Genomic DNA, 15,082 nt, shown 5'->3' on the forward strand with positions numbered 1-15,082 from the left:
GTCGGCTGGGGGGGCGGTCGGAGGTTCTTGGGGGGGGGCGGTCGTGGGGGGGAGGGCGGTTTGCGTCGAGGGCAGGAGGGCCTGGGATCCCTCCTGCCCGTAATGTAGTGCGGGGTGGGGTTAGGGGGTCGCCGTGGCCAGGAGGGTTTGGCTCCCTTCTGGCCCAACTACCAAAGGTACGGGGAAGGGGGGTGGGGGGTCGTGGGGGTCGCCAGGGGGGTCGCAGGTCGGCTGGGGGGGCGGTCGTTGGGGGGAGGGGGGTTTGCGTCGAGGGCAGGAGGGCCTGGGATCCCTCCTGCCCGTAATGTAGTGCGGGGTGGGGTTAGGGGGTCGCCGTGGCCAGGAGGATTTGGGCTCCCTCCTGGCCCGATATTGTTGGGGAGTCGGCGGTCCTTCGGGGGGAGGGATGTATCGGACGTCCGGGGGGGGGCATCAGGCTTTCAGGATGGGGACAGACCTTCAAGGGGGGACAGTGCACGGAAGTCAGGGGGGGTGAACGGAGAGTCGGGACAGCGCACGGAAAGTCAGGGCGGGCGAAAGGAGCGTCGGGCAGCATGCGCGGTATACCCGTGAGCGCGGTATACCAAAGTTTTTGTACATATCGTGATTTCTGCGCGCTATACCCGTGTGCGCGTTTTATACGGGTGCGCGTTATTTGCGTGAAAATACGGTAGTTAAACTCTGAAATTCAATTGCCAGCGTATGTGATGAAAGCAGTTAGTTTAGCAGGGTTTAAAAAAAGGTTTGGATAATTTCCTAAAAGAAAAGTGCACAAGACATTAAGATGGACTTGAGAAAATCCACTGTTTACTTCTAGGATAAGAAGAATAAAATCTGTTTTACTCTTTTGGGATCTTGTCAGTACTTGTGACCTGGATTGGCCACTGTTGGAAACAGGGCATTGGGCTTGATTTGTCTCAGTATGGCAACTCATATGTTCTTAAGAGCATTTATTAAAGAAGCATTTTGGTTTCAAAATTTAGCAGGATATTTGATCATCATATAACTGTGTAGCTTTCTGTTGCAATAAGCAGTTGAAGGTATATCTTATAGAAGCATTGTGTGTAAAGTGGTGTAGAAAGGGTACAAGTAAATTGATTTTTTTACTCCATCAAAAATTAGAAAGATTAGGGGACACTCGATGAAGTTGCAGGGAAAGGAGGACATATTTTTTTCACTCTGAGAATAGTTAAACTCTGTAATACATTGCCAGAGGATGTGGTAACAGCAGTTAATGTAGCTGATTTAAAAAAAAAAAAAGATTTGGACAAGTTCCTGGAGGGAAAGGTCCATAGTCTGCTATTGAGACAGACATGTTGCTACTATATGGGGTTTTGCCAGGTACCTATGACCTGGATTAGCCACTGTGGAAACAGGGTACTGGGCTAGATGGACCATTGGCCTGACCAAGTATGGCTATTCTTATGTTATGAGGGGGCATTCGGAGAAACTGAAGGGAGATAGGTTCAAAACAAATGCAAGGAAGTTTTTTTTCACCCAAAGGGTGAATGCGCTACTGGAGGAAGTGATCAGGCAGAGTACGGTACAGGGATTCAAACAGGGATTGGACGGATTCCTGAGGGATAAAGGGATCGTGGGATACTGAGAGAGGTGCTGGGATGTAACACAGGTATAGAAAGCTAACCAGGTAATAAGTATAGAAACCCAAAAGGTCGTGCATGTGCAAGACCGGAGGGTTAGGACTTTGATGGGAAGATAGGACTTCAATGAGAAACCAAGGTGGCAAGGGAGCCCCTTCTGGTGATTCAGACAGGTCGTGACCTGTTTGGGCCGCCGCGGGAGCGGACTGCCGGGCAGGATGGACCTATGGTCTGACCCAGCGGAGGCACTGCTTATGTTCCTATGTGTTATGTTGTATTTGTCATTGCATTCAGCCAGTAATGAGTGAATCCCAATAGATAAGCTGCCTGCCAGACCATCATCTCCTCAGGGTAAGCCTTCATGATCTAATAGCTGGCAGGATATATATAAAATTCTAACTAACGTAGGTTGGTAAGCAGGAAACTACGGAAGAAGTCCTTCACAAGGAGCAAGGGCAGGCAACTAGAACATAATAAAAATGAGCATTCTGGAAGCAGAACTCCAGTATAAAAATGCAAGTTATGACCAGGTTCTAGCAATAAATAAATAGAAGGGCTAGGAATAGGACCATCCTGAGCCAGACATACGCTCTGTGTGACACACCTCCTAGAGCTCCTGTTGCAGCCAAGCAGGCAAGACAATGGATAGGTCACAGTTTTGGAGACTCTGCTTTGTGCGACCTCTCTGCCCGCACGTAGCTCATTATGGCCCTGGGAATATATACTGTATAAGAAGTGTAGGCCATATAGCTGAGATAATTCACATCTCCACCCAGAGGCCTACAGCAGCTATCTACAACTATGCTCTTTGTCATATCATTTACAACTATTAAAGACCAATAGTTAGTACTTTTTTTCCCCTTTTTCACAACATTGTGTTGATGCTTGCAGTCATGTTGATATATAATTTCCAAATTTGGCTCTAGTATTTCTGATGTATGACTTGATGGTTGGGTGTGATTGATAGGAATTTCAAGACATGCATAAGCTGCCAGCACGCTTGCCACATATCAAAGGAAGAAATCTGCAGGATGCAAAAAAAAAAAACCAAAAACAACAAAACCAGCTGTAGTTCAGTTGTTTACCCAGTTGCCTACTTTTCTGAAAACACAGATCTCGCACTAGGATGAGAGACAATCATACAGGTAGATAGGGGTAAAGTCGATGCTGCCTTATACAGTGCTAAACCCACCCTTCTCTTTCTCACAGTGACCACATGTGGGCGCTGGCCCTGCTCTATCTCTATGCGGATGAGACAGTCTCTGCTGGCAGTGCTGTTGTCCAGAAATGCCTTTATCAATAGCATTTATTTATTGGGCTTTATTAAACCTCCTTATGAAGAGATTCACCAAGTCAGTTGCAGCTTGACATAAAATTAAAATTTTTTTTAAACAGCATAACAATAGCAAAATGACCAAATTTAAGCATAAACTTGGAGTCGACAAATGAAATCCTAGTAATAGGACTAACGTAATGTATATCAGAAAACTTACATAAACATTTAACAGCCTGTAAAACAACTATTTAACAGAAATATGATAAATGTCAGCAGAATACGAATGATACCATAATAGGCAGCATGGAAGAACATTTATATAACACAGATATGATATGATGTCAGCACAATACAAATGAAACACTTTAATATGAGCATAGCTTCATGCTTACTCATAGTTTTAGGTTTTAGATAGAAAAGATATCCTTTTCTCTTGATTCTGCTGTGTCACTTTCCTCCTTCCAGGAAAATGCTTATTTCTGAATCCTTTGTTTTGCATGACAGCCATTCCTTCATGGAAACAGCACTATAAATCTTATTTGCTGGGAAGCTCTATATTCTTGTATAAGATGTAGGAATGAATGCATAATTTTCTAGTAGGATAACATCACTGCATATGGGCTCATGTTTGCCAAATACATTTAAATGTTGATTTAAAGTACTGTAGATGAAATAGACCTTATTTTCAAGCAATATGTTTTGATTGGCTATAAAAAAAAAAAAAGGAATCAATCATGTTTTGTTTAATTTTAAATAGGGATTTGTTCTCTGTCTAATAGATTCCACTCTTAGATATAGCAAAGATTGAAGCAGGGTAGTCTAGCCTCATCATTTAATTAATAGTGGTACTTGATAGAATAAAATGGATTTACTTTGTCCTGACTTGGATTTTTGGTGTGATCTTCCAAGCCAGTCCTCATCAGGGCCATGGATTTGAGGTGTGAATAAAATGAAACAGAAGAAATAAAAAGTTACTTCCACTTTGAGTCAAATTAAAATGAGTTTCTATTCATAGAGGAACATGAACAACCTCAAGCATAAGGAGACACAACACAGTTTTTACACTTTTGACATTTCAGTGGCAATGCCAATTGAGCTTTACATTTGTTTTCTGTATCAGACTTTATAGTATACAGTGGTACCTTGGTTTATCCCAGGACAAGCAGGCAGCATATTCTTAACACATGGGTGACGTCACCGACGGAGCCCTCGGTACGGACCTTTTTAACTAGAAGTTTCTAGTTGGCCGCACCGCGCGTGCGCGAGTGCCTTCCCGCCCGACGGAGGAGTGCGTGGTCCCCAGTTTCTTCGTTTCCGCGGAGCGAAGAAGACGCGTGTGTTTTTTCAACGGCCGTTGAAACCACTTTTTGCCTTCCCGCTCGCGCTTTTTTCCATTTTTTTATCTTCCTTGCCTTCGGGTTTCTTTTTTCTTTGCTTTGTAAAAAAAAAAAAAAAAAAAACTTTGCTTTTTTTCCCCTTTTTTCGTTTTGCCCCGGCGGGGCCTGTTGCCATTATACAGGCCTCGGGGTTCGATTTTGCGGAGGCCGTTTTCCCCTTCATGCCCCCGCAGGTCGGTTTTAAAAAGTGCCAGCGGTGTGCACGCCCGATCTCCCTCACTTGGTGCCTCGTAAACCGAGCTTGCCTCGCTGTACGAGCGCCCGTGATCCGGCATCCCCCCCCCTGCAATCCTACATCCCCCCCGAGCACGGCAATGACATCCCTTACCCCGACTGGGCACTAATGCCGGTGCCCGAAGATCCTCCCTCTTCTGGCGCGGCCTAGGCTGGGCGGTGCGTCGGAGATCCTCCCTCTTCTGGGCTGGGCTGGGCTGGATTGGCTTTGAGCATTTGCGCATGCTCAAAGCCTTCTGGTCTCGCTCTCTCCGAGATTCTGAATCTGAGAATCTCGGAGAGAGCGAGACCAGAAGGCTTTGAGCATGCGCAAATGCTCAAAGCCAGTCCAGCCCAGACCAGAAGAGGGAGGATCTCCGACGCACCGCCCAGCCTAGGCCGCGCCAGAAGAGGGAGGATCTTCGGGCACCGGTGCTGGTGCCGGTGCCCAATCGGGGTAAGGGATGTCATTGCCGTGCTCGGGGGGGATGTAGGATCGCGGTGGAGGGGGGGCAGCGCGAGCGGGGGGAGGATGCTGGTTCGCAGGGGGGATGCCGGATCGCGGGGATGGGTATGGAGCAGCGTCGGTGGCCTCAAGAGGGGGGAATGGAGCAGCGCCGGTAGCCTCGGGGGAGTGGGGGAGGAGGTGTGAATGCTGGGTGGAGGAAATGTGGAACAAGGCTCAGCAAGAGGAAAAGGGGAGATTGCTCAAAATGGGGAGAGGAACAGTGAGAGTGCAGGTGGCAGGGGTGGAGGTTGTATCTGGTGAATTTTCAAGGCTGTTGGCAAGAAAACTAGTTGTTTGCTGTCTGCTAGAGAAGGGGGAAAGGTGGAACCAATCAAAGCGAGTTTTCCTTACTTCCTATGGGGAAACTTGCTTTGATATATGAGCAATTTGGTTTATGAGCATGCTTCTGGAACAAATTATGCTCGTAAACCAAGGTTCCACTGTATATACTTGGATATCCAGAGACTGTAGATTCTTTCAGTGCTCCCTTTGACTCCTGAGGAAGACGTTCCATTTGCTGAAACACTTGCTGAAACATTTGCTGGGTCTCCTTATGTTTGAGATTGTATATGTTCCTTAAAGCTCGTTTACTTTGACACAAAAGTGGAAGCATCTTTCTGTCCCTGTATCTGGATTATTCATTGGGACATTTCCCTGTTCTGTTTTGTGGTTGTTTGAGATCTGAATGACAGTAACAGACTTTACTTGGTAGTGAGTCCCAGCATGACAAATGGCAATGCAGTTTGTAGGAATTGAATGGGCTACGTTGCATTTGCTGCGTGGGAATCTCCCTCTCTCTCTCTCTATCTCTTTCTATCTATATCTATCTATCTATCTACATCTATCTATTTCTATCTATCTATATCTATATATCCCTTTTTAAACCCCCAACAGACCAATATAAACAAAAAAAAAAACACCCAGTCTCCCAATTGCTCTCAAAGGGGTAGGTTCTCCCTTAAGTTGGTCCTTTTGGGAGCAGCTTGCCTCCATAATAGATAGTGCCTCAAAAGGCCAAAATCACTTACCTGTACTTGTTATCATTTTTCTCATTCAGATATGCTCCAGATCACCTATATGATCCTACTTGGTAATAATTAACAGGGGGAAAATAAGATAACTGAAGGAAAAAAATCCAAGCTCAAAATACGAGGGTGAATCAGAAATTAAAGGCAATTGTTAAATTCCATGATAACCGGAACAGAGCTAGCGAAATGCAACATATGTACTCATACATTGCCTATTGGATAGTTCGTCCACGCACAGTGTAGCATTCAGCCTTTAGTCGTGTGGTAGCCATGAGGTCAGAAAAGTGGATGCTGCATTGCAAGATTGCACCATCGAAGAATAACGTTCAGTAGTGTGTAAAACCTTTGGAAATTCACCGTTGGATATTGACTCAGTATGGCCATAGAACCATGAATCAACAAAAGGTTTATGAGTGGGTAAAAAGGTTTAAAGCAGGAAGAACAGGTGTAACCGACAAAAGGTCATTCTGGTTGCCCATCAACATCAGGTACACAAGAGCAAATTGACAGGGCGGATGCCTTGATCAGAGAAGATTGATGGATAGCAGTGTCTCAGTTGGCTGCAAATTTGGATATCGGCTATGGATCTGTATTTGCCATAATACATGATGACTTGGAATACAGGAAAGTCTGCGCGCAATGGGTTCCCAAACAGTTTACTAATCTGCACAAGCAATAGCGTGTGGAGATTGTGACCTTGTACTTGAGACAGTATGAAGAAGAGCTGAGTATGCTGGAGAAAATTGTCACAAGAGATGAGACAGGGATGCATCACTACGATCTAGAGAGCAAAAGACAAAGCATGATAAAGTAAAGGAAGCATTGCTCATCTGGCTTTGGGAGCAGCCAAAAAAACGTCTCTGCAGGATTGCAGAAGCTACATACTTTTACGCAAGTCATGTAAATAGCACATGGCATACTTTTACATGCATAACCCCTGAGGTAATTTTATTAAAACTCTTTTATGCATATAAAAAATAACTTTATCTGGGAGAAATCCTTTATTATAATCCTAAGTAATTTGGAGTACCAGGTGAATGTCTTCTTTTGAGGTATCTTGCTACCAAATATTTCCAGTGATTCCGCATACTCATTCATTCATTCATTCATTCATTTTTGTATACCGTTCTCCTAGTAGAGCTCAGAACGGTTTACATGAATTTATTCAGGTACTCAAGCACTTTTCCTGTCTGTCCTGGCAGGCTCACAATCTATCTAATATACCTGGGGCAATGGGGGGGGATTAAGTGATTTGCCTAGGGTCACAAGGAACAGCGTAGGTTTGAACCCACAACCCAAGGGTGCTAAGGCTGTAGCATTAACCACTGTGCCACACTCTCTCCCATACTAAAGCTAAAAGGATTTGAAATGCCTGTCATAAGGACAAATACTGTAAGTTTTGAAGAAGAAGAAAGGGAGATTTTTGAAGTCAGTTTTTATTGGGTTTTTGGATGATTTTTTTTTTTACATATTTGAAAAGCAAGGGTTCTGTGAGTCTTAAGTGATTCTTCATTTGTGTTTATTAAATGATTCTATACTAGCAGGCTTCCTGACTCCTGTCAGGTAACTATCAAAAGCCCTTCTCATACTGTAGCCAGCTACAAAATATAGAATGAAATAGTGGTAAAAAAACGATGAATAAAATCTTAATGGTTTATTTTGAACTGCTTATGTCTACATTACATTCCCTGTAACTTGTTCAGACAGATGATAATATCTAGATACTGTGGTTTATTGTCCAGTAGAAAACAGACAAAAATAGGGAAGGCCTTTAAAATTGTAAAAATGGATTGTCATATTAAAAAAGTTAAAATAGAGCCATGAATTACTGTTTCTTACAAAACGGAGAGACATCATGGTTTTTGCAAGCTCTGTCATCTTGAGTGGTGATTTCTTTTTGATGGAGTGGGACTGGGCCAGTGATTAATTGGATTTAATTAGCATTGTTATAGTGAAGACCCATTAGAGCAGGGGTGTCAAATGTCAGTCCTCGAGGGCTGCTATACAATCAGGTTTTCAGTATTTCCACAATGAATATGCATAAGATCTATTAGCATACAATGAAAGCACTGCATGCAAATAGATCTCATGCATATTCATTGGGGAAATCCTGAAAACCCAACTGGATTGCGACCCTCAAGTACTGACATTTGACACCCCCTGCATTAGAGGGAGATCTCTTTGCTTTACGTTTGTTTACATTTATATTTTCACACAGATTTATATGAAACTTTAAGGGGTCCTTTTACAAAGGCACAGTAGCGGTTTAACATACGGAATACCGCGCGTTAAACCGCCTGCTGCGCTAGTACCTAACGCCTCCATTGATGAGACGTTAGAATTTTAGGCTGCCGCGGGGGTTAGAAACATAGAACATGACGGCAGAAAAGGGCCAAAGCCCATCTAGTCTGCCCACACTAATGGCCCTCCATGAAGAGATCCCACATGCCAATCCCATCTTTTCTTAAAATCTGGGATTGGCATGTGGGATGTCTTCATGGAGGTAGTTAGGGGGTGGGCCATTAGTGTGGGCAGACTAGATGGGCCGTGGCCCTTTTCTGCCATGATGAAATGTCCAACGCGCTAACCCCCATAGTGCGCCTTGATAAAAGGAGCCCTAAGTTTAGACTCACATGGTATTTATTTATTTTCAAGCATTTGTTTTTCATTTGATTTACATCAGGATCTGATTTGATTTATGTATCATGCAGTGTTATTTTATCACCAACTTGTGCTATAGTAACATACATCTCATTTTATACAGTGAGACCTAATTACTAACAATTAGGATTAACACTAAAATAACACATCTTATGTCAATAACTTCCTCCTTTAGGCACCATTCATATTCTGATTTGAGATCCTCTGTGTTCATCCTATGCTTTTTTTAATTCCGTCACCGTTTTCCTCTCCACCACCTCCCTTAGGAGGGCATGCCAGACATCAACCACCTTCTTCCTGAAAAATAATTTTCTAACATTACTACTAAGGCTACTACACCTCAACATCAATTTATGCCATCTAGTTTTACCATATTCCCTTCTCTGGAAAAGATTTGATTTTGTATTAATACCATTCAAATATTTAAACATATGTCCCCTTTCCCTCTTCTCCTCTAGAGTATACATATTCAAGTCTTCCAGTCTCTTTTTGTGCAAAACCCCCTTCCATTTTTGTCGACTTCCTCTGGACCGCTTCAAGTCATCTTATATTCTTCACCAGATACAGCCTTCAAAATTAAACACAATATTTAAATGGGGCCTCACCCATGACCTGTACAGGGGCATCATCACTTCCTTTCTTTTGCTGGTTATGCCTCTCTCTATTCAGTGTAGCATCTCTTTGGCTACAGCCACCACCTCGTCGCCTTCAGATCCTCAGACACTATCACCCCAGGGTCCCTCTCCCCATCCATGCATATCAGCCTCTCAGCTTCCAGCACATATGGTTCCCTCAAATTTCTACTCCCCAAATGCATCACTCTGCACTTCTTCTAAATTAGTACCAATTAGCATCAGTTATTAGGTATTAATCAATTATCAGCGCTAATTAGCTTTTTAAATTAAGTTACACACGCAACTTGGGTCGTACTATATAGAATCCAGGCCTTTGAGGATAAGACTTAATATGTTGGTTGAGTTGCCTATTTCAAGCATGTTCTATAACAAAAAGTAGCTGTTATAAATTACTGTGCCTAATTGTGTGCTAAAACATATGTAAATTATAACTTTCTGTAATTCATGCACCAACTGTCACTCCACCCAAACTCCAGCCATGCAAACACCCACCACCAAGGTACACACCATCAAATCGTAGCACACATATTTTCTGCTGGTTGTATAAGAGATCATTTATGCACATAAGTGGCTGTAATGCTTCCCTTTATGTGCTTTTTTGCCACCTACAACTAGGTGGTTCTTTATAGAATTACTGTGAGGGTAATTTTATAACCAGGCACCTAATTGTAGGCAAGAAAAATGTGCCTATTTCAAGCCTATTCTATAAAGAAAATAAGTATGCACTTTTCTTTATAAAATATTAGCATATGTGATTGAAAATGCACCATCATATAAGGCACATTCACATACACCAGCCCTTAAACTATGTACATGACCACACCTTCATTTAGCAAAAATGTATTGAATTACATTACATTATAGCATTCTGCAATCCACGTGCATATTTGCTTGCACTGTCCAAGCTCCACACCCTATACAAATGATGTGAGTTGATATTTTCTGAAAGGTCATTTACACACGTACATTGCTACATAAATGTATGCAAATGACAAAAATATTGATATTTACTATACTTGCAGCATTCATGGCTAAAACTAGAAACTATCTTATATAATTACCCCATCTTGCCATATGTCTTCCCACTTTTTACACATCAACTATAATAATCCTCTAAGTGCGCATGCGCAGTTAGGAGGCTGTGCTACCTGACATGTGCTGTGTCCCTCCGTGGCCAGATTCAGTTTACGGCATGCGGCGGCTTGAAGAGTGTGCGCTGGCTGGCGGTGCGCAGCGCCTTGAAGAGCGTGCGCCGGCTGGTGGCGCATACAGGAGTTTGAGCGGTAGTGGCAGTTTCACTGAGAGCTGACAGGAGGGGGGTGTTTCACTCCAATAGCTGGTAAAAATTCTCAAAGGAGAGGGAAAGGGGGCTGCGGGGGGAGGGGTGTGCTGGGGGCAGGCAGCTTTGCTCGGGGAGGGGGGGAAGACAGAAGGGGGCCATGGAGAGACAGTCAAGGATGGCACAATAGAAAAATATAGGCAGACAGGGGGTGAGAGAGAGAGACAGAGAGACATACAGAAAAAAAAGGCCAGGGGGCCAGGGAGAGACACAGACAGAAAGAATGACAGACAGACTGCATCCAAGGAGAGAGAGACAAAGAAAAAAACCGAGACAGACATCTCCTCTAGTACCCGTTAATGTAACGGGCTTAAACACTAGTATACAATATATTCTAACAGTTATATAATAGCCGTTTTTTTGTGTAGAATATAATGGAAAATTCGTTATACCATTATCCCATTCTGAGAAAAATTATTTGGTACTTCAAGTTTAGTGAAAGAAAAGAGTGATATATATAAAAGAAAATAATTATTTCTAGAAGGAAAAGGTGTCTCCCTTTAATTATGTTTCATCCTCTTGTCTATTAGGTTCATTAGAGTAGAGTACCGTATTTTCACGCATATAACGCGCGCGTTATACGCGTTTTTACCTACCGCGCATACCCCTCGCGCGTTATATGCTTGAGCGCGGTATACCAAAGTTTTAAAACATAGTTCCCACCCCGCCCGACGCCCGATTCACCCCCCCAGCAGGACCGCTCGCACCCCCACCCCGAACGACCGCTCGCACGCGCTCCCATCCGCACCCGCATCCACGATCGGAGCAAGAGGGAGCCCAAGCCCTCTTGCCCGGCCGACTCCCCGACGTCCGATACATCCCCCCCCCCCGGCAGGACCACTCGCACCCCCACCCCGAACGACCGCTCGCACGCGCTCCCACCCACACCCGCATCCACGATCGGAGCAAGAGGGAGCCCAAGCCCTCTTGCCCGGCCGACTCCCCGACGTCCGATACATCCCCCCCCCCCGGCAGGACCACTCGCACCCCCACCCCGAACGACCGCCGACTTCCCGACAATATCGGGCCAGAAGGGAGCCCAAACCCTCCTGGCCACGGCGACCCCCTAACCCCACACCGCACTACATTACGGGCAGGAGGGATCCCAGGCCCTCCTGCCCTCGACGCAAACCCCCCTCCCCCCCAAGAACCTCCGACCGCCTCCCAGCCGACCCGCGATCCCCCTGGCGACCCCCACGACCCCCCCACCCCCCTTCCCCGTACCTTTGGTAGTTGGGCCAGAAGGGAGCCCAAACCCTCCTGGCCACGGCGACCCCCTAACCCCACCCCGCACTACATTACGGGCAGGAGGGATCCCAGGCCCTCCTGCCCTCGACGCAAACCCCCCTCCCCCCCAAGAACCTCCGACCGCCCCCCAGCCGACCCGCGATCCCCCTGGCGACCCCCATGACCCCCCCACCCCCCTTCCCCGTACCTTTAGTAGTTGGCCGGACAGACGGGAGCCAAACCCGCCTGTCCGGCAGGCAGCCAACGAAGGAATGAGGCCGGATTGGCCCATCCATCCTAAAGCTCCGCCTACTGGTGGGGCCTAAGGCGCGTGGGCCAATCAGAATAGGCCCTGGAGCCTTAGGTCCCACCTGGGGGCGCGGCCTGAGGCACATGGGCCCAACCCGACCATGTGCCTCAGGCCGCGCCCCCAGGTGGGACCTAAGGCTCCAGGGCCTATTCTGATTGGCCCACGCGCCTTAGGCCCCACCAGTAGGCGGAGCTTTAGGATGGATGGGCCAATCCGGCCTCATTCCTTCGTTGGCTGCCTGCCGGACAGGCGGGTTTGGCTCCCGTCTGTCCGGCCAACTACTAAAGGTACGGGGAAGGGGGGTGGGGGGGTCGTGGGGGTCGCCAGGGGGATCGCGGGTCGGCGGGGGGGCGGTCGGAGGTTCTTGGGGGGGAGGGGGGTTTGCGTCGAGGGCAGGAGGGCCTGGGATCCCTCCTGCCCGTAATGTAGTGCGGGGTGGGGTTAGGGGGTCGCCGTGGCCAGGAGGGTTTGGGCTCCCTTCTGGCCCAACTACCAAAGGTACGGGGAAGGGGGGTGGGGGGGTCGTGGGGGTCGCCAGGGGGATCGCGGGTCGGCTGGGGGGCGGTCGGAGGTTCTTGGGGGGGAGGGGGGTTTGCGTCGAGGGCAGGAGGGCCTGGGATCCCTCCTGCCCGTAATGTAGTGCGGGGTGGGGTTAGGGGGTCGCCGTGGCCAGGAGGATTTGGGCTCCCTCCTGGCCCGATATTGTTGGGGAGTCGGCGGTCCTTCGGGGGGGGGGGGGGAGGGATGTATCGGACGTCGGGGGGGGGGGCATCAGGCTTTCAGGATGGGGACAGACCTTCAAGGGGGGACAGTGCACGGAAGTCAGGGGGGGTGAACGGAGAGTCGGGACAGCGCACGGAAAGTCAGGGCGGGCGAAAGGAGTGTCGGGCAGCATGCGCGGTATACCCGTGAGCGCGGTATATCAAAGTTTTTGTGCAAATCATCGTGATTTCTGCGCGCTATATCCGTGTGCGCGTTTTATACGGGTGCGTGTTATTTGCGTGAAAATACGGTAGTAATTTTATTGTTTTGTTTACTCTTTTTCTTGTTTAGATAATTCCTAATGATTCCTTTTACCCGTGTGTATGTTTCTTCTTCCCCCTAGTTTATTGAAAATAAAATGTTATATAGATCTATCCTAGTGTTCTCCTTAGATATTTCCTTGCAACAATTTTGTTAATTCCGTTCAAAGATAATTCTTAGAATTTGTGAATTTCAAAAACCAAAAAAAAAAGAATTCCCCATTTTTCTGTTTAATGAATTATTACCATTTTTAATCAGATTGCAAGCCAACTTCCATTGGACATAGTAAGTAAAAGAAAAAAATATTGCATGAGTTTTGAGGGGCTTTTTTCTGGAATTCTTCACTTTTCTGAAAACTTGGTTTTCTTCTGAACTGGATGGAATTATTGCCACTTCTTTTTATGCATGCAGTACACTGGGGATGCATGTGCTGATTTGGTGCTGATATATCAGACCCTTTGCTTTGTGCTTGCAAAGAGATCTGCATCTTTGCCCTGCTGGCTAGAATTCATGCTCCCATTATGTAGAAAACAGAGAAGGAACAAACTAAATTCTATTCAAATGGGCTAACACAGCAACCACAATAATGTGTTCTTGGGAGAAAGTCCTGTCCCTCTTTCAATAGGCGTTCTGTTAGTAGACTAGTTTCCCTGTGTCAAATAATGCAGCTTTTGGTTGGAATTACAAAGCACTACTGATAAGTTTGTGCTTAAAAGAATATTTTCCATCAATATGAACTTCATTTAACATTTACTTGCTCCTAGAAGAGGTGAGGGGTCTCCTGTGTGTTTGCAAGTGTATAGAGCAGTGGTTCCCAAACCTGTCCTGGGGGACCCCCCAGCCAGTCAGGTTTTCAAGATATCCCTAATGAATATGCATGAGAGAGATTTGCATACCTGTCACTTCCATTATATGCAAATCTCTCTCATGCATATTCATTAGGGATATCTTGAAAACCTGACTGGCTGGGGGGTCCCCCAGGACAGGTTTGGGAACCACTGGTATAGAAGAACCTATTTGCTTTTGGTTTTAGTGGGAGGTACCTATACATGGAGCAAAAATTAGAAACGGTTATCTCACTTTGAGGGCAGTTCTATAAAGGAGCACCTGTATTTAGGCGCCACAAAGGTGCCTCTTTGATGCCTATTCTACTGAATAAAGGAAAGCAGGTGCCTACCTTCCTTTATAGAATATTAGTGAAGCAGTGACAATCTGTGGACCAATTTTCAGCAAGACCACCGACACCAGCCATAGAGCTGGTATAAATGGTTCACAACAGATTGCTAAAAAACACACGTAAATTATAGTATTCTATAATTTATGCATATAACTCTGCGTCCCACCCAGACTCTGCCCATGTGTACGCCCAACTTCCAACTACGCAACATTGCATTTAAGTGCTTTCTCATAGAATGACATTGAACTGGAATATTGGCATGTATTTGCATCCATATATGGTGCCTTCTTTTAAAGAATTATCCCTTTATCTTTGGTTTTAAGAAGGAATTCTGGGTGCAGGGTGTGCTATGATGACACTTTGTATTATAGTGCATGGCTTCAGCTTTTCTGCAGTCTTCTCTGCATTCTGAATCACTGAGCACAGGTGAGTTAAGACCACTGGTAGTTTTCTGTGTGTTTGAGATTTTTTTTAAGTTCCTTAATACATAGCAATATTTTAAGTTACCTCTATAGACTGGCTGAAGATTCTGAAAGTGTTATTTGTTTGCCAACATTCCTTTATTTATATGTAGTAAGTAAAGGGGCAATTCTATAAGTGGTTGCACCCTTTTAAGTGCCCCAGTGCTGTACAGTAAGTACCTATTCTATATCTGAGCCCAGGCATCTATATTACATTATAGAACGG

At 45.7% G+C, this 15,082-nt stretch overlaps 1 protein-coding gene across 13 annotated transcripts in view; it reads left to right on the plus strand.

Annotated features, from left to right (window-relative positions):
- The window catches only part of ANKRD44 (ankyrin repeat domain 44), a 417,689-nt gene that overhangs the window by 313,947 nt on the left and 88,660 nt on the right, over positions 1-15,082 (plus strand). For 7 of the 13 annotated variants that reach the window (XM_033944467.1, XM_033944471.1, XM_033944474.1 and 4 more), the window contains one exon: positions 13,477-13,503. The exons of the other annotated variants lie outside the window; for them this stretch is intronic. In XM_033944467.1, coding sequence (XP_033800358.1) covers positions 13,477-13,503 — 27 coding nt within the window. The remainder of the gene's footprint in view (positions 1-13,476; positions 13,504-15,082) is intronic. 13 annotated transcript variants of the gene reach the window in all.

Source organism: Geotrypetes seraphini, chromosome 5 (assembly GCF_902459505.1).
Source record: "Geotrypetes seraphini chromosome 5, aGeoSer1.1, whole genome shotgun sequence".
Lineage (NCBI taxonomy): Eukaryota > Metazoa > Chordata > Amphibia > Gymnophiona > Dermophiidae > Geotrypetes > Geotrypetes seraphini.